Raw genomic sequence first — 19,759 nt, 5'->3', positions numbered from 1 at the left:
GCACTTCTTACCACCGCTGAACTCTGATTCAAGATCTTCTTCACATCATCTATGATTTCCATTAGGAGGATTGGTCCCGCTTTATGTTTCAACCCAGTAACGGCTACAATCACCAGCACCAAGAGTATGAAAGTCCTCATGTTGGTCGTGTTGATGCCTAATAAGATCTCCAGATGTAGAGATGGTCTTCATTGCTTTGGCACTAATCAGTCTTCTTTATAGTGCTGACAGAGGAAGTGACATCCTATCATACACAGCCTTGATTCTGTTGATTACACGTCAAAGAAAAAATTGCTTACACACCCCCATAATCACTAATAGATTCCAGAGAATCGCAGTAATATTGAGAATCCCCTTGAAATTGCATTATTGGCTCACTTTGCTTGAACTCAAAGACTGCAGGGACCATCAGGAGTTACTTATGATGCTGCTAAATGAAGGGAATCACCCTAACTGCTGCAGTCACCATTCTTGTCTTAAATTAGACACTTTTTCTGATGCAGCAACAGATTCCACTAATTCAACATGAGCGCAGATTGTCTCAGATGATTTGCCAGACAGCTTCATCACCAGTTGGTTTCTGAAGTCAGTGTTTCCCACATCCCTTTGACCTTCTTTCATTTTTAAGCAGATGGACAGACAGACATTGGGTGATGTACAGTGATGTAAATGAACCTTTGAAGCTTTGATTCTCTCGTCTTTTGAAGACACCACACAGCCACAACAAATGATTGTTTATGCCACAAACATCGCATGTCAGCGCCTTTATTTAGGTCAGATTTGGCATTATGGGAAAATAAAATAAGAGGTGACTGTTTTATTCAGATGAAGCCATTTTTTTTTAATTCGGGTGCTTTCAGTGAAATTGGGAAACTTATTTATGCTTTTTTTTTGCAATTAAGACGAAATGGCAAAAAAAAAAAAAAAAAAAAATTAACCCTAGACAAATATGAACAAAAGGGCAATATCAAGAACAGAAGGGAAGGATTGTTGTTGCTGTTGTTTATTACAAGACTGTTACCATGTCATGAAAGGGACTTCTCCAATGACAGAATGACAGTATAGGACTACATTTATAGACCATAGCACGTACTGTCTGATTTTATTTAATTTGTTGTAATTGTTGTATATTTTGAGCATCATCTGTCGATACAGAATTTTTTTTTTAGGGTTACCCCCCCCCCCCCCCCCCATTTTTACATTTCAATGTTTTTTAGTCATTTGACAAACTATAGGAGAGAGCTAGTTCATGACAATGTTATTATTGTTATTATTTTCTTTTGAAAAATAATATTTCTATTGAATCCATTTCTATTGAAATGCAGGCGAAATTAAAATAAGGCATTATATTTTAGATTAAAAAAATTGAAAACTAACAACTGTAAATTCAAGATGTAGCCTTGGTGACTAACTGAAATAATGTGTAAGTTTAGAATATTAAAACTGAAATATAAATAAAGCTCTCTCTCTCTCTCTCTCTGTGCATCACTATAAAATAGTTATTTCTTAAAATAATAAAAAATAACTAAAGCTCATAACAAATATATAAATGAAAACAAGAAAAACTGAAACCTAATTCAAAATATTAAGAAATGCTATATTAGTATAACATGGGTCCAATTCCCAGTGAACACACACACTGGTAAAAAAAAGAAAAATAAATGTACTGTATAGTCTGAATGCACGGCTAAATGCATAAATGAAAATGTAGGGCAAATATTTAACCCTGTAAGTGCATCATCTCTTAAAGGGTAAATGTGTTTTGTGTCCGTGTAATGATTGTGTATGATTTATGCATGAAAATAAACTAACAGTTTTTCCAAATCCAACTTTATTTATTTTCATTTTAAATTAAATCTTTACAAATAATTTCTTCGGTACTTACAGCTTTTCAGATTTTTCATCTTCAGAATTTTTGCATCATTCATAGAAGAGCTACTCAACGCAGAGTCAAATGACTTCCAGCTCCACCTCTCTGGACGTTAGACACTAAAGGCACAAATCACATTCGCTCCTCCTCGATGGACGTCTAGACCTTATCAGTTCTTTTCTAGAACATGAAAATAATTATCAGCTCGTTAGTTTTGGCCGGAATTTGAATACGAGCGCAGCCAGTGACAGACACTGAGAAACGTCCTATCCACTTGTGTAGGCATATGATCCATTAAAAGATTGTTATGACGAATAATAATAATAAATGCAGTGCTGTAGATGATGGTGTATCTGCAGAGGGTGCTGTCGCTCTACGATCGCTTCACGATGTATAGTTTGACACCTGCAGTCACACATCCTAGAGCTTCATGACACATGACATTACCTGTCAAAATGAAGAGCCAGAATTGTCACTACGTTCATCGAAGCACATAAGCGTAACGCTTAAAAAAGACTTGCAGTTGCTAATTCAAACAGAGTTTCTGTAAAAGGTTTTTTTTTTCTGTAAATGTGTGATGATGCATTTAAATGCATTTTACGTTATCATGGATGTTTTTATTTTAGCCCTTAAACTTGAGGAAATTCATCGGTTAAACATATAACTTTTTAATAGTCCACTGCTAACTATAAGTAACCGATCAACTCTTATTAGAGTGTTAGGTTAAGTTGACACAAACTTGCAAAGTTATATAGAAAGTTATTTATGGAGCATCAAAATAAAGTGTTTGTGGATATTAAAGCAACTAACATTTTAATGACTGGTAGATGACGCGTGTTGCAAACAAAGCTACTTATAGTTGATAGTTTGTCACAAAAGTACAAGTGTAAGTAATGCACCATTTGATGAAAACTGTATATCTCTCACCTTCAGGACTTATAAGACAGAACTAGATCTTATCTGTTAAAATGAGCACGGATAAAACTGCACACAAACTGACAGCAGTTTTAATACAGATGACGCATTGATAAGAAATACTTGAATTTTCTTCTTCATTTGTGAAATTTGTTGAGTGGAAAAAATAACTGTATGTATTTAATGATAGTCAATGCAATCATGCTTCAGCATTTTTTAGTCAGCAGCGTAGTACAGTTCTTGCTCAGATGTGGCTTCGCATTATGATTACTATCTCTGTTTCTAGAAATGCTCCGTGCAGTTTCCTGTGAGATCAGTGCACTGCTGACTTTGCTCTTGGCCTAATAGCTCTTAACATTACCCTTCATGTTGATTTATTTAATCAGAATTTATCCCAAGCGATTAAAATTAAAGATGGTCAGAATAAATAAAAACTACTTTAGGAATAGACCTTCCCAAGCAAAAACAATCTATAATGTATAAACATTTTAAGAGAGTGCTGTTGACTTGAAATCCGCCTTGCATCTGTGTAACCCACAAATGTGAATATGATCTAAATTATGGCCTGGCCTGGATTTCTAAAATGCCTAAAATGTCCAGATTTTGTCTCTTTTGGTCAAACTGCTTTTAAGTAATTCTGAAAACAATAAGAAAACAATGCCAAATTTTATACATTATATATTTATTTATTCTTTAGTAGTTTTTAATTATAGATCCACACAAAAAATGACCTTACCCATAGATTGTGGTTGATTGTGGCACTGTGTGAGAAAGCGAGTGTGTTTCGTGAAAACAATGTCATTCTCGCGCTGAATGTGTGAGAGTTGACAGCCACAATCTATCAAACCAAGGGGAATTTATATAAAGAAATATAACTCAAGTGCATTTTTAATCAATATTCAGACAGCTTATTGTTGCATGACCTTATGAGTCATGTTAATAAGTATAAATAAGTATACTATGACACCTGTGGGTGAAGGGAAATAACGTCCTGCACTAAAAATTTAATGCAGATTATTTGGTTAAAAAAGTCAGGAGACTAAAAAAAGAATGACAGTTCAGACAATTTGTCTTTAGATGCCATTTGGTTTGATATTTGTAATGTAGTGTAAGTGCATTAATTCGTGCACTGCCCCAGCTTTGCTTGCATCATCCTCTCTCTCTACACATTTAGTAGCAGTGAGAGTGAACTGCATTAGTCTTCAGGGCTACAGTGCTCTCTTGTGGCACACGTGGAGAAGTGCTGCTGCAAGAAGGGCATTAGTTATCAAACTAACAGTGAAAAATACTTCTGAAGCATTTATTAATCTAATTTCATGTCGATTCAAACACCGAATAAGACATTAAATCAAAAGTTGTATCTATTAAAGTTATTTATTGGATCTGAGCTATATGAACTAACGTTAATAAAGAGTAATAAAATCTGTAACAATGTCTTGCTCATTATAATATTTAATGAACTTGGGCTAACATGCATTAACAATTAACAGTTGTATTAATTAACCCAACATAACTAATAGTGACTTTTACTAGCAATTTATGAGTGAAAAAAGTTTTTACCCTTTTTATTTGTGATAATGCATGATAATGCAATAATTAACTAACTCTATATATATAGAGCTGTCAAATGATTAATCACGTTTAATCACATCCAAAATAAGTTTTTTTTATGTGTGTATGGTCTATATTTATTATACATATACATTCATGTGTATATTTAAGAACAATACGTAATATTCATATGTCAGTTGTATTATATATAATATAAAGTATATAAATATATGTAAATATTATATGTAAATATTGTAAAAATATATTCTGTATGTGTATTTATATATTTATATATACATAATACACACATACATACATATACATATATATATATATATATATATATACACACACACACACACACATATATACATACATATATATATATATATATATATACACACACACACACACACATATATACATACATATATATATATATATATATATATATATATATATATATATATATATATATATATATATATATACACACATACACATACATATATACATTTACATACATATATACATATACATATACACATATACATATATATACACATATATGTGTATACAATCTAGATAAAAAAATTAAATGTTAAGCCTTTGGCTTTCTAGATGCACTAAGATGACAACATTTGCATTTTCATTAGACTCTTTGATCCTGAGCGATTTATAAGTGAAGAATAATGCAACGCAAGCGATTTAAGCATTGAGAAAGCTTCAAGCTCTGAAAGCCAAGCGGTTTGAATCAGGTAAAAACACTGACGGGAGCAATTCTGAGTTTCTGGAATGAATTAATCGACTCGAAAGGGTTAATACAGATGGGTTTGGTTCAGATGCTCGCTGAAGAGAAAGCTACAGTTTTATGTAATGTGTGATTTGCACGAAACATCTAGATCATCATTCCTCCTCTGAGGGCCAGTGGAAGTCGAAGTCATTTTAGGCCTGACTGTAATGGTCCCACTTAGTGTTAGTCAGCCCCAAACCAGTCATGAAGGAACATTAATCTGCGTCAGAGAGTTTCAGTGAAATGATGATGTTACAGATTCCATGCATCGGCTAAAACTAATGTTTGCAGTAATCACGTACTCATAATACATTACTAATGCAATATATTCCCCTACTCTTCTATGAATTATTTTAGTATATATATTACAATGTGCCTGAGAGTTTAGTGAAAACCTGAAAAGCATGCATTTTAGTAAAAAATGCTTTCCAGGTTTCTCCTCTCTCTCCTCTTCTTCAGGAAGACACTGTTGGGATGTCATTGTGCGAGTCAAAGGTCATTTCTTTATGCGCTGTTATGTAGTTTGTGTCGTATAATACACCGAGAAATGCACATGGATAACTCCCGATGTGATAAACTCTAGTCCATTTAAGATAACAAATAAATAAATAAATAAACGTTCATACATCTCACTGCACTGACGGAAACATTTATTAGCTTTGTTTGAGAAAATATTATGCATTAGCATATTATCTTCATCAAAAATGAAGCCAATGATAAATTGAAGTGGTTTTGTTTTACATGTGACTGCATTCTTTCACGTTCCTGAACGCTGACCTCATCTGTAAGATATTGCTTGTAGGCCTTCTTGTGTTACTGGAAGGTTTATTTTATTATTTCATTAATTTATTGTCTTTTTTATTTTATTTTATTAGTTTGTACTGAATGACTGACTGAGTGAGTGATTATTTAAAACATTATCTCAAGTTATTAATCACTTACTGACATTTTGATGCAATATTTTTATCAAATTTGTATAGCCTGTAAATTTATTTGAAATAAGCATTTATAATATATAATATATAAATGTATTAGTGCTGTCAAACGATTAATCGCGATTAATTGCATCCAAAATAAACATTTTTGTTTACATAATGTGTGTATACTGTTTATTTATAATGTATATATTATCTTATAGAAATATATTTAACAAATATTTTTCTCAAATATATACATGCATGTGTTTGTATGTACACATACATAATAAATAAAGTACACAGTACAGTATAGACAGTACACACGCTTTTGTCTATGTGATGTGCGTGTGCTAGCAGGGAAGCATTATTTGTATGCATGCTTAGAGTCAGTGATGCTACACTACTGTGGCAAGTAAAATGCAGAGCTAAATATGCTCAGTTCACAAGTTATTAATAACAACAGACAACAGATGAGAGAGCTGTGCATGAATGTCAGCAGCAGGTAACTTGATCAGACTACTAAGATGAACAAGTCAGGTCTTAAAGAGTTTAAGCTGATCAGCTGACTGTTGTCTACACCAATCTCTGACCCTGCCATCCTAAAGTTGCAGCAGATATCGAACCTCCTCAGACCTGACAACCTTCTGATGTCCAATTTTAGTGAGAGCGTGTGAATGCTGCCTCAGTTTCCTGTTCTTAGCTGTAGTCTTAGTTTCCTGTGGCCCTTCTGCTTCTGTTATGTGTTCAGAGAAGCAAATCTTGGTTTTAGTAAGTGGTTATTTAAATCAGCTTGAACCAGTCTGGCTGTTCAGCTCTATACAGCTATATTCACCCACAGATCTGACACTTTTGACCACGTCTAAATGCCTAAACGCATTGAGTTGTGCTGATAGTGTGTGTGGGTCTATATATATATTTAGATTTTTTTGTTTTAAAGTAATTTATTTTTATTTTAAATTTGCATGCCTGATTAATTATTAGCTTTTCATCAACTCACAAACCCACTGCAGTTCTTACATTAAGCCCTGGTTCTATATATAAATATATATTATGAAGAATGTATTATTTCTTAAAATAAAAAAAATATATAAAAATCCCTTTTAAAAATAAAAATGGAATAAGTACTTGTCTTATGGAATGCCCATGGTTTGAACTTCTAAATATCAAAAATATGAGTCATAGTTTTTCGTCCGTGTTAAGGGCTCTGGTAAACTTTTTTTTCTCCCTTGCGGAGATGCAGCGCAATGGCAGAACATGGGGTTGAAGGTCACACGTCTCTCGTATCACTCACCATCTCTGTTGAATGTGCAGAAATGCATGTCCTCCCTCCAAAATTCACAAGCACCGTGTCAACCGCTGCATTCAGTGACACTCACGCTAATGTTGTCACGGCCCACAAAGTCTCCCTGGACTGGAGCAAATCAAGCTGGGGAAGTTCGGCAGGTGCGGATGAGTCTGATTAATCTTTTTTAAGTATATGATCTGTTGGTTTCACAGACCACAACATCACAACCCATGTGTCAAGAAGCCCACTGACTTTACAATAAACCTTTAATGAACAATGATGAAACGGCGGTGAAAGATCACTAGACGACTATGCTGAACAACACAACTCAAGTCAAGTTAATTACTCTATATACAGATATTTATATTAAATATCAAATAGTTGGTGTAATCACAACCTGTTATAAGCCTCATCACTAGGGCAGAACCAGGTGAATTCCTCTAAACATACACTGTGGGTAGAAAAAAACTTAAACTTTTTTTAAGCAGCTGATGGTGTTAAGAGACAAGACAAGCAGTGAAATTTAGACTCATCAAATTGATCACCTGAAATGAGTCACTCCTCTTTTCAGATTCATGTGAAGCTCATAAATGTGCAACTTTGCAAAAAAAAAAAAAAAGCAGATACTTGCTATTATATATATATATATATATATATATATATATATATATATATATATATATATATATATATATATATATATATAAAATGAAATAAATGTACTATATTTTGGGCTGATAATGTTTTTATTTAATATTTTGTATTTTTAGCATATTTTATGGTTCTAAATTACATTTATGGAGTAGTGTTAATCCCCTTATTTACCTGTTAACCACTTTTTGAGTATTGACCTGAAAATGAATTTTCCAACTTAACAGTGATAACACTTGAATGCATTAGAGCACAGACTTAAGTTTGGTCTCTTTTTAACTAATATACTTGGCAGATTATTGTTGATGTGAAACAAAAAAAAAATGTATAGATGTTTACATTTATGAATATGAAAAATGCAGTAAAATATTATTTTGAAATGTTATATGAAATATATAATTTACCAAGCATGTTGTAACTGCAAAAAAACCAAAGCCATAACTCTAAAAAAGCTCTGCTCCAAATTTGAGGTTGAAGTTGCAAGCAATACAAGTGTGACTATTTTTTTTTCTTTCTCAGGACCATTGAACCTTTACAATCATGTCCATGATTGTGTATGTGTAGGTGTGTGTGTGTGTGTATTTGTAGGTGTTGTGGGTCTCATAACAATTGCCAAAACCTTTACCTAATTTTTTACCATTCTGATAAATTAAAAAACAAGTAAAAAAATAATTATATATAAAAAATAATATATATAGCTAAAAAACAAATCTTAATATCTCTATACGGTTAAGATGCTAAACTAATCGCGATTCATTTAGGGGTAGGAGTTTATATGATTGTATGTCTGAAGGGATCTTACTGTCTTTAGAAGAGTTTAGATGGTATTTATTCTTTTCATCTTTTCTCCGTATAATGCATATTAAAGTTTATAAGTGAAGTGCTTTAAGCCCCGCCTGCTGCTGTGTTCATAAGTGCTTTGTTTACAGCGGTAACCAAGGAGACGCTTTAAGCTCCGCCTGCTGCGGTGTTCATAAGTGCTTTGTTTACAGCGGTAACCAAGGAGACGCTTTAAGCCCCGCCTGTTGCAGTGTTCATAAGTGCTTTGTTTACAGCGGTAACCAAGGAGACGCTTTAAGCCCCGCCTGCTGCTGTGTTCATAAGAGCTTTGTTTACGGCGATAACCAAGGAGACGCTTTAAACTCCCACCTGCTGCAGTGTTCATAAGTGCTTTGTTTACAGCGGTAACCAAGGAAACATTTTAAGCCCCGCCTGCTGCGGTGTTCATAAGTGCTTTGTTTACGGCGGTAACCAAGGAGACGCTTTAAACTCCCACCTGCTGCAGTGTTCATAAGTGCTTTGTTTACAGCGGTAACCAAGGAAACATTTTAAGCCCCGCCTGCTGCGGTGTTCATAAGTGCTTTGTTTACGGCGGTAACCAAGGAGACGCTTTAAACTCCACCTGCTGCGGTGTTCATAAGTGCTTTGTTTACGGCGGTAACCAAAGAGACGCTTTAAGCCCCACCTGCTGCAGTGTTCATAAGTGCTTTGTTTACAGCGGTAACCAAGGAAACATTTTAAGCCCCGCCTGCTGCGGTGTTCATAAGTGCTTTGTTTACGGCGGTAACCAAAGAGACGCTTTAAGCCCCGCCTGCTGCGGTGTTCATAAGTGCTTTGTTTACGGCGGTAACCAAGGAGACGCTTTAAACTCCACCTGCTGCGGTGTTCATAAGTGCTTTGTTTACAGCGGTAACCAAGGAAACCTTTTAAGCCCCGCCTGCTGGCAGAGAGTGAATCTGCATCTCTTTCAGCTTGTTTGCTGTTTCAGTTTCATGCTGATTTTTTATGTATAGTTTCACAAAACTGATAATTTCTTTGTTACTTATTTAATTGATTTGGGGCTTGTTTTAAATTTCACTTTTGTTTTGTTATTTACATTTAAATTCGGTTTAATATGCAAGTGCTATAGTAGTATATTATTATAGTTATATTTCAGTTCGACATAGAAATATACAGCATTTGGTCCAAGCAATAATAAAAGCACACATTTAATTCCTTAAAAAAAAAAGTGAATCGAATCGTGAGTTGAGTGAATCGTTACATATATGACACAGTCATAATATTATTCTCTAAGTGACCATATTGTGCATTTTTCGTCAAATATATCATTTTAAACTACAAAACTTTGGAAACAGGTTTCAAAGTGCAAGATTTGAGAACAATATCGTTATTGTCTGCGTAAACTACTAAAAGGCGAATTTGTGAAAAGGTGCATACATACTTTAGCCATGTTGAGTATTTGTTTTCTATGCTCTGTTGCTTGTTTAAAATTGCTTGTTTTATTTTTGTTATTTTTCTTCATGATTATTTTACTTTCTTTTATGTAAAGCACTTTGAATTACCATTGTGTACGAAATGTGCTATATAAATAAACTTGCCTTGCCTTGCTCTGTAGATAAAAATACATTTGTGCAAATCAATTTAAATAAGCTCAATAAACTGTGGCATGAATGAGAAGCTTGGAGTCAACATTCCTTAATAATGCTAAACTTTTAATGGAATATAATGAAAATCTGTCCTGAATATTGAAGAAACACATTAAACACTGAATTGGATGTTGTATTTAATTTATTATTACTATTATGAGTGTTTTGTACATCAGTGTTTGGTAAAAGTGTTGAATAGAAAACATTTCAGACAGCAAAGATGACCCTGATGAGTAATGAATTTGCACTTCTGAGTAAGTTACTATTATTTACAGCTTGTGAAGGTGGAGCCTATATTAATTATTATATCGTCATCGATGGATTTCCCTCAGAGTCTACAGAAACTCACTGGCCCACCTCTTCCGGAGCTTGAAATGAAGAGTGAGTAAGTTCCTCATATCAGACATCACTAATATATGAATATCTCTACTATGACCTTTTAAATATTAAAGTAAACCGTGTCAGCAACACACAACATGTATACAGAAACCCATGACACCCACATGAACTCTCTGCTTAATGAGATGAAATTTTTCTGTGAAAAATGTTATATTAACCTAAATCTGCAGTTTCAGTGTTTCAGCAGTGCTGATTTAAACATCGTTCATGACCCACAAACTAACATTTTATAAAAATGCATTCACTCTCAGGTCATCCAAGATGCAGATGAGTTTGTTTCTTCATCAGATTTGGAGAAATGTAGCATTGCATCAGTGTCTCATCAATGGATGCTCTGCAGTGAATGGGTGCCGTCAGAATGAGAGTCCAAACAGCTGATAAAAACATCACAGTAATCCACAACACTCCAGTCCATCAGTTATTGTCATGTGAAGCTAATAACTGTGCGTTTGTAAGAAACAAATCCGTCATTAAGATAGATTTAAGATAACTCCAAACCATCGCTTCCGGCTGAAATATGAGTGCTCTGTCCATATTATTGATTTCTCCAGTGGAAAAAGTTGTAAGGTCTAAATCAGGAGAGAAATAAGCAAAGATCAAACACCATTTACAAGTGAAAACAGTCAAAAATAGCTCTAAGTGAATATGTCGGTGGATTATGATGTGAAAGGACAACAGGGGATGGACTTTTTCATGTTATCATTAAACCACATCATGCTGGTCTTGTCCGGCCAGTGGAGATCTGTCCCTCCGACTGAGCCTGGTTTCTCCCAAACTCTCCATTTCTGGCACTGACGGAGTTTTAGTTCCTTGTCACTGTCACCGTTGGCTAGTTTAATTTCTGACAATACTGTCGGCTTGATTGCACGGATACTACTGGAAAAAAGCTGAACTGGATGATGACATCACTGATTCAACAATGAACTGACTAAACTGATTTCTTATCCTCTTGCATCATTGACAAACTATTTTCCTGTTTGACACTATAAAGCTGCTAATGTATAAAGCTTTATATGAATAAAGATGCAGCTTTTCTCTTTTCCAGATGATGTTGGACTGGAGTGATGTGGAGTACTTGTGGATTATTGTCATGTTTTTATCAGCTGTTTGGACTCTCATTCACTGCACAGGAACAATGGTGAGCAAGTGATGCAATGCCACATTTCTCCAAATCTGATATTTGGCTACCCACTGCTCCGGGTGTGTGTTCACAGTGTGTGTGTGTGTGTGTTCACTGCTGTGTGTGTGCACTTTGGATGGATTAAATGCAGAGCACAAGTTTTGAGTTTGCGTCACCACACTTGGCTGTATGTCACGTCACTTGAGATGTGATCATTTGAACTCGACTGAATCGATTCAATGCGCACATGTTCATTATGCAGAGCTCTTTAACAGAGTCTTTTTGTGAACTTCACTAAACGTGCGTGTGCCATCCAAACCAGCAAAAGATAAAGATGCAAACATATAGGCCAAGCAGAAAATGTATCTGTATCTAAGTTGATTATAAGCCTACTCTCGAGAGATAACTGGTTCTGATTTTGAGAGACTGAGGCGCACAACAAGGCTGGTGTTTATAGGTCTTTGTCAGTCACATGTGATTATTATTTGTGACCTCACCGAGAAGCCATTTTGAAAGTATTGGTGAATTGAGCAGTGAACTGAAAGTATACAGAGCCATGCAGTAAGGAACGATTAAATCGTCATATTGGAGAAACAGATGCAAATCAAGTAGATACAGTACCAAGATAATCTCAGTTTTGTAATTTTATTTTATTAAATTACTTAATGAGCGGTCTGTTTAAACAAGCTGATGCACAGCATCTGATATAACAAATAATTTAAGAAGGAATGTGTCCACCTTATTTTGCACGCGGAATATGAAGACTTATTTCCTAATAATGTGTTAAACTTCTGTTTCGCTCGCCCTCAGGTGAGGAACTTAGGAGCAACATGGTGGGGATACACACAGAACACTGTTAAACACTGTGATGGTAAATATTGACCACATCAGCGATGTATGACACAGTGGGAGGATGAAATGAAGAAGTGGCCTGCAATAACTTTTTTAACTATTTAAATATTTCGTTTTGTTGCTTGGAGTAGACGGGTCTTCGATGTGGAATTATAAAAGCACTGAGGCATTTATCAGTAACGTAACCTGCACAGCGGAAAAGTCGGCCGAGTGCTTGTACATGAAACAGAAAGCGAATTTGTGTCATTTTATATAAATAAAATAAATTTTATAACATGGTGTAGCCACTGGATCCCTTTTGTTATTTTATTTTTATTTTTTATTTATTTTTGTTTGTTTTGGTTTTCACATGGCAAGTGCCACAAAAGTCATTACATTCCATCACATTCCAGTTAAGTAAATAATAATAATAATAACCATATTTTTCATATTTTTGTCACATGAATCTCTGGGTTCTTCCAGATGCTGGCTTTTACAAGTAAGATCTTCCAGGAACCACTTTAATGTTAACAGATCTGACCCTTTTTTTAATGTGAGTTCCTCCAGGAACCTCCAGAGCACTTTGAGGTCTCAGTGCACTGAAAGGGTGACTCCAGAAACTCAGAAGTGTAACCAAAGAGCTTCAGGGATCCCATGAGTTCACATTAGTTCCCAAGCAAAGTGGAGCAGATGTTTATTATTGCCGTGGCAATATATTATTTGGTTAAGGATCTTAAAACCTCGTCCACAACAATATTTAATTAGTTTACCTTATAACTTTCCCCTCAATGTAGTTAGACTGCACACGATCAATAAGCTTGTTTGTTTTGCGGCCTCTTTAAATACAAGAGAAGCATTCGATCTACGTCAGAGCGCTCACGTTGTTAACAGCGCGTACAGAGCGATTTTTGACGTTCTGTAGAAAGCATCCCTGCGAACAAGAACATGAAACTGCTAGTTCTTCTTATGACACTGTTTGCTCTTAGCTATGCAAACACGGACAAACTCAAGGCTGAAATCTTTAGTAGACTTCTGATAAGACTCGAAAGTCTTAAGAAGCATGAGTTCAAGGTAAGCGGATTATTTTTGCATTAAAGCTTAATAGAAGTGAGTTAGTTCTTTAAAATAGTCAAACACCAAGTCTAATATGAGAAGTGTTTGTTTGGCTTAACATACGTTCTGTAGAAGTACTAATATGGACTAATATGTTGCACACATCAACTGACTTGTGTTTCATTTTTTAATTTCTAGGATCTCGATAAATCAGTACAAATCCAAACACCTCAAGGAATAGAGAATGTGGTGAGTATTTTGTGTAATTTTCTCTGTATTACAGAACATTGAAACAATTGCTTTAAATATAATAATAATAAGTTGCATTGATGGATTCTTATGGGGATTGTTTTTTAACCACAGTGTGAGTGTGAGGACTTATTTGCAGAACACCTGAAGCAATTTATGAGGTCAGTTAAAGGTGCAATGCCCTTAAACCAGTATAAGAACATTCTCAGCAACGTGAAGTATCTGCAGAAAAATGCATCGAAGGTAAGACTTTTGTTTTGAATTAATTTCATCATCCATTGTTTAACCCCAGAGACACCTCATCACGAATCGTTAAACATTCTCATATCTCTGTTCAACTAAAGAAACAGTTCTATGTCTTAAGCAGCATATAAACATGAGCTAGATTATCATTTTAATTAATGGAATGCATGTATTTTGTTCTTTGATTTTTCAGAATGGGTCAAAAGTCAACTGTACCTTCACAACGCATAACCTCACAAGAGTTACATCCGACAATATCAAGCCTTTGATTCAGGATAACATTTATTTCATCCAAAACTGGAATGCAGAATGTAAAAAAAGTAACTAAACGGATGTCCTACTAAAGGAGATGTGGATTACATTTATTCATTTGAAATGTCATTTTATTTTGGCCATATCACCTGATCTGATATTCTATTTGTTGTATTTCTGTTTTGAATAAAACTGAAGAATATTCAGTACATCCTACCTACCCTGCTAAAATGATCTGATATCAACTTTTGCATGGATTTTACTGGGGGGGGGGGGGGGGGGGGGTCGAAATGAAGTGCATTTTACTTACGCAAAATTATATACCAGTGTGGTAATAAAAATAATCTTAATGCAAATGGTAAACCTTATTCTCAGTGTTTATTACTAAGTGCAAATCTACTGTAGCTCCGCCCTCCATTGACACATATGGTGACACATGCGAGTAACGGCTTCAGTGGTGTAGGGCCGTGCAGAGACCTTTGGAGGGGCAGGTGCTCAAAGTATAAAAGGGGCACATGGAACAAAAATTTAAATAGCGCGGTTCAAAATAGCAATACAGCAATATATTGTGATGCATTCCTTGCCGATTTGCGTATTGATATGGATGATTATGTATTGATACGGCAGCAAATGCTGTGATGCAGTTTTGAAAAAGATTAGAAGAGACAATTTTAAAAGTAAAAAAAGAAAATTATTTCCACCTAATAATAACTCTGGGATTAGAAACTGAAATGTCTTAAATTGTCCCAACCTGATGGCTTTTTCTTCCCTGTTCAACAGAATAATTAAGAAGAGCTGTTATAGTAAAAACTATAGAAAATGCTTGTGCCTCTACATTTTCCTCTTTCTCACCAGCCTCTGCTTACCTGCTCTTTCTGTCACTTGTGCCTCTACATTTGCCTCTTTTTCTTCCTCTATCTCCATCTCCTCATCTGATCTATTACTTTCCAGTCTCTGTCTATCTAGGAACAAGGCTTAATTTACTATTTCAGCATTAATCTATTATTTTAACCATCACTACTATTCTTGCACCTAATCAATAAGTCCACCTTAAATATTGATACAAAACAATAAACAACTTATATAGGCTTATGTTTTATTTATTTTTCCTTTTTATTCAAAACAATTCCAAATATGCTTAATATATCAGGAAATAAATTGATTCTCAAACGTGTAAGTAAACGCGTTTTGCACCTTTATAGATAGTTATTTGATCAATAAATGGAAAGGTAGTGTAATCTATTAACTACATATAAAACCCCGACTTTTTACTTAAGTGCCATATCATGCCATAAAATATTTTTAATACGACTGAATTTGCATTTAATGTAAATTTTAATAACAATATTGTAAGTTACTTATTATAACACTTTCATTTTACAGAGAGTAAAGAACATTTACATTATCAAATAACATTTTCATTCAGTCTAGCCAGAGTTCAGGCACTCTCAAAAACTACCATTACAATCACTGAAGCACTTTACATTACATTATGCACATCAGGATTTTTTTTTTGTTTTTACTCTCTCTCTCTGAAGAAAGAATTCACTAAATAATTCAGTCAGCGAGCAAGTGAACCAAAACACCGCGTTTCATGATGACTCTTCTGCGCTTCTCCGATTGGCCATTGCATTCGCACAACAGAACCGTTGATTGGTTATCATCATGAAGCGTTGTACGAACTAGAGGTGTGCGATACCGCTAGATTTGGTATCGATCCGATACCAAGTAAATACAGGGCCAGTATCGCCGATACCGATACCAATATCGATACTTTTTAATAATTAAGGTGGATGCGTCTTCAACCTAAATCTAAATGAATTTTCATGACTTTTAATTTGTTTTTGTGATTTGCATTTTGGGTTATTAATCAGTACTACGAAAGCTTTTGTTCAGAAACAACTTTTGGTTACTTCTGATTTATTTAAATAAAAAAAGTTACAAAATGATTACTTCACAAATATAAAAAATGTAAAAACAAATTATCTTTTCAAGTAGCATGTTAATAAAAAAATGTTTCTCCTCTTGTGCACTTCTTTTCAGGATTGTTTTCTTAAAGTCACAACGTTTTACTTCACAATTGTAAAACAAATTCTCCTTATACAAAATTCCTGAAGCCGACATCTTCCACTATGGAAAGAGGCTGCAGGTCCTTCACAATCATTTCTGATAGGCGCCTTGTAATATCCACTGCTCTTGGAGAATCAGTTATTGATAAAATAATAAAAAATAATTAATTCTGGTGCACATCTAGGTGAAGTTTAAATATAGAAACTAGTATCCCTTTCACAGCTAACACAAAAAGGGTAGATCGGCCTGAAAATACAGCCATACAACGCTCTTCTTTCTCTCCGCCTCTGACTGACTGCTGTTAGAAATGCGCGGCTGAGCGGTGCGCGCGCCTGACTGCTGGTGGTAGCGCTAGTGGTGAGTCACGTGACGGTACAACACAGGAGAGGGGGCGGAGAGCAGTGTCGAGCACGAGCAGCACTCTTAGAGCTTGCTCTGCTCTGTGACAGCAGCAGCATTTTGACAAACATGGCCAGGTGGCAAAACGAGAGAAACTGAAACTTAAGTATCGATATTTTCCCGTTGGTATCGATCAATACCGATACCAACGTTGGTATCGATATTATCGATATTAGTATCGATCTGCCCACCTCTAGTACGAACGTCTCTGGCTCAGCGCCAGCCAGCGAACACAGATTTGAATTTAGCAGCTGATGCTGAACGATCTAATCACAAAAGTGTGATTATATCAAATATATAAAAAATATTATTCTGCTGGTTTTTTTTGTCGTTTGGAAGCTGCATTTAAAATAAACTTGGCTCAGAAATCTTTGAATGGGCATGACGCCTCTGCCCTCGATGCCTGTGAAATGTTTCTCCCTCAAACAGCACGCGAACCTTACTCTACACTACAGGCTACACACCGCAATATAAACAACATATCTGCATGTTCTCACATCACATCGTTCTTATAAAATAATAAGTAAATAAATATCAAAATCACTTTGCTGAGAATGAAACACCACTTACCAGCTTCCGCGATTAAAAAATGCGCGTGCGACGTGACGAATCATCCTGGTCAGATGAGGATGTCGTCGTCGTCAGGTCAAAGGTCATCATGTTGGTCATCTTATTGACGGCTAAATTATTATTCAAAATTTTACTAATATTTAGATTGGGTATGAGCAGGCATTCACAAAAGGAAACGTTATGACAAAAAAAAAAAAAAGAGGAAATTTTGCTTTGACAAAAGGGCACTTTGGGCACCAAAGGGCAAAGGGGCAGGTGCTCAAGCACCCAACACCCCCCCCCTCTGCACGTGCCTGCTAGGCAGTAATGTTTTTGGCACGGAAACTAGCTTGTAACGCGATTGATTGGGTTAGAGTCCGGCTTTTGCCGACCTCGTTCTTCTCACTTTTCCCATCACATGTCACATTAGAATTTATTTTCAATAAAAATGTACAAAATGTTCTAAAATTGGAAGTAAAGTGCCTAACGAGTCTTTAATAATGATACCACTATTTATAATTGTAATAAATATAATCATTTACAATATGTTATTGCATCCTGTTAATAACAATACTGAGGTGCAAATGTATCTGCCAGTATAAAGTATAACTAGCATCTAATTATTATTTACACTTAGCCTGTTGCAAAGGACTGCTACTTTTACATGGTAAATAGAATATATCACGATTTTCACTGTACATCTTTTTCTGTAAATAGCATCTAGAGTTACTTGCACTTAGCCTACTGTAAATAGGATCTATCGCTATGAAAGTATGTTGATTCCACTTAGTGTAATTAGCCACTGCTGTATTTTTCTTACTCTATTTGCAGATCATTTGTAAAATAAGAAAAATATACTTAAAATATTATTACTAATATGATTATCTTATCATCTTATCTTATCATTTTTTTTTTTATCTGGGAACCTCCTGGAATCGCGATTAGTTTTGGACTAGTTTTGAGAAGCAACAGGGCAGGATTTGTTGTGAAAACCTGGCAACCCTGATCTGAACACACGTGCTGGAGATAATAATTCTAATTAAAGGAGGGTCTTTACTGATGAGATGTGCATGAAAATCACATTCAATTTTTTGCACAGCCATAGGAGAAACAGATGCAAACAAGTAGATACGGTACCGAGATAATCTCAGTATGAACTTTATTTTATTAAATTTTGTAACTTTTTCTGTAAGTTTTGTAACTTTATTTTATTAAATTACTTAAAGAGCCACACAGATGGGAAATCAAAAATTACCTGTATTACAGTTTATGATGTAGCTGTCCAACAGTGTAAACAATGTGCAAAGTAATTAAACCAAAAAGTACACAATTTATAAAGTTATTGGCTTCTAAAATAAGGAGTCGACTCTGAATCGCTGAAACGAGTCGTTATAGATTTCAAATCTTTTGCCCATCTCTATGTACGTCACTAGGAACACTTTGCATAATAATCTCCGCCTACCGTCTTGAGAGAAACTGACCTCTGACTGCCCCCCCACCCCCCAACACACGCACACACACACACACACACACGCTCTGGTTGATGTGATAGCATCATGTCGAGGAGACAGTGTGTTTTTAATTGTAAAGGCAAGTTTGTTTTATTTTCACTGCCAAAGAATGAAGATCAGAAGAACCAATGGCTAAAATTCATTTTCACCACAATACCAGAGCAGTACAACAAATCCCTTTTGTTGTGTTCACAACATTTCACTGATGACTGCTTTTCTAATCTCGGTGAGTACAAGGCAGGATTTTCAAAGCGTTTGGCCATAAAAGAGGGTTCATTACCAACATTATTTGGACCAACAAGCATCTCCGAATCACAACCTGTAAGTATATGATTATGAAGTTATGTGTTTGTTTTCTCCCGAGCGTCTTATCAGTATGTGTGCTGTCTGCAGCCTTTGTCTGCACTGATCTTCATTTACAAACACGTCATTAAAATGAAGTGTAAAATGAAGTGTTTTTTATTTTACAGTTTGCTTCGCAGTGAGAGGAATAAGACATAATTCACCCCAAAAGGATGCTAACGCATTGTTTACCGTGAAGTTGTGTGCGGAATAACCAATCAAAGCTGACTATGTCAGTTGACCAATCAGAACACAGTATGCTACTGAAAGGTGGGGTTTAAGGAAACTGAATCTCTTGAACAGCTTCGCGCGAACCGTTTGGGGATCTCTGAA

At 35.2% G+C, this 19,759-nt stretch overlaps 1 protein-coding gene across 3 annotated transcripts in view; it reads right to left on the bottom strand.

Moving 5' to 3' along the window:
• The window catches only part of il4 (interleukin 4), a 66,776-nt gene that overhangs the window by 1,671 nt on the left and 45,346 nt on the right, over positions 1-19,759 (bottom strand). For 2 of the 3 annotated variants that reach the window (XM_052614919.1, XM_052614920.1), the window contains exon 3: positions 12-265. In XM_052614919.1, the coding sequence (XP_052470879.1) occupies positions 12-140 (129 nt within the window). In that variant the 5' untranslated portion in view covers positions 141-265. Of the gene's footprint in view, positions 1-11; positions 671-19,759 lie in introns of those variants that run through there. The other variant, XM_052614921.1, reaches the window with a different exon arrangement.

Source organism: Carassius gibelio, chromosome A14 (assembly GCF_023724105.1).
Source record: "Carassius gibelio isolate Cgi1373 ecotype wild population from Czech Republic chromosome A14, carGib1.2-hapl.c, whole genome shotgun sequence".
In the NCBI taxonomy this organism is placed as follows: domain Eukaryota; kingdom Metazoa; phylum Chordata; class Actinopteri; order Cypriniformes; family Cyprinidae; genus Carassius; species Carassius gibelio.
Note: the sequence above shows the minus strand (reverse complement) of the source record. Positions and strands in the feature narration are given on the sequence as shown.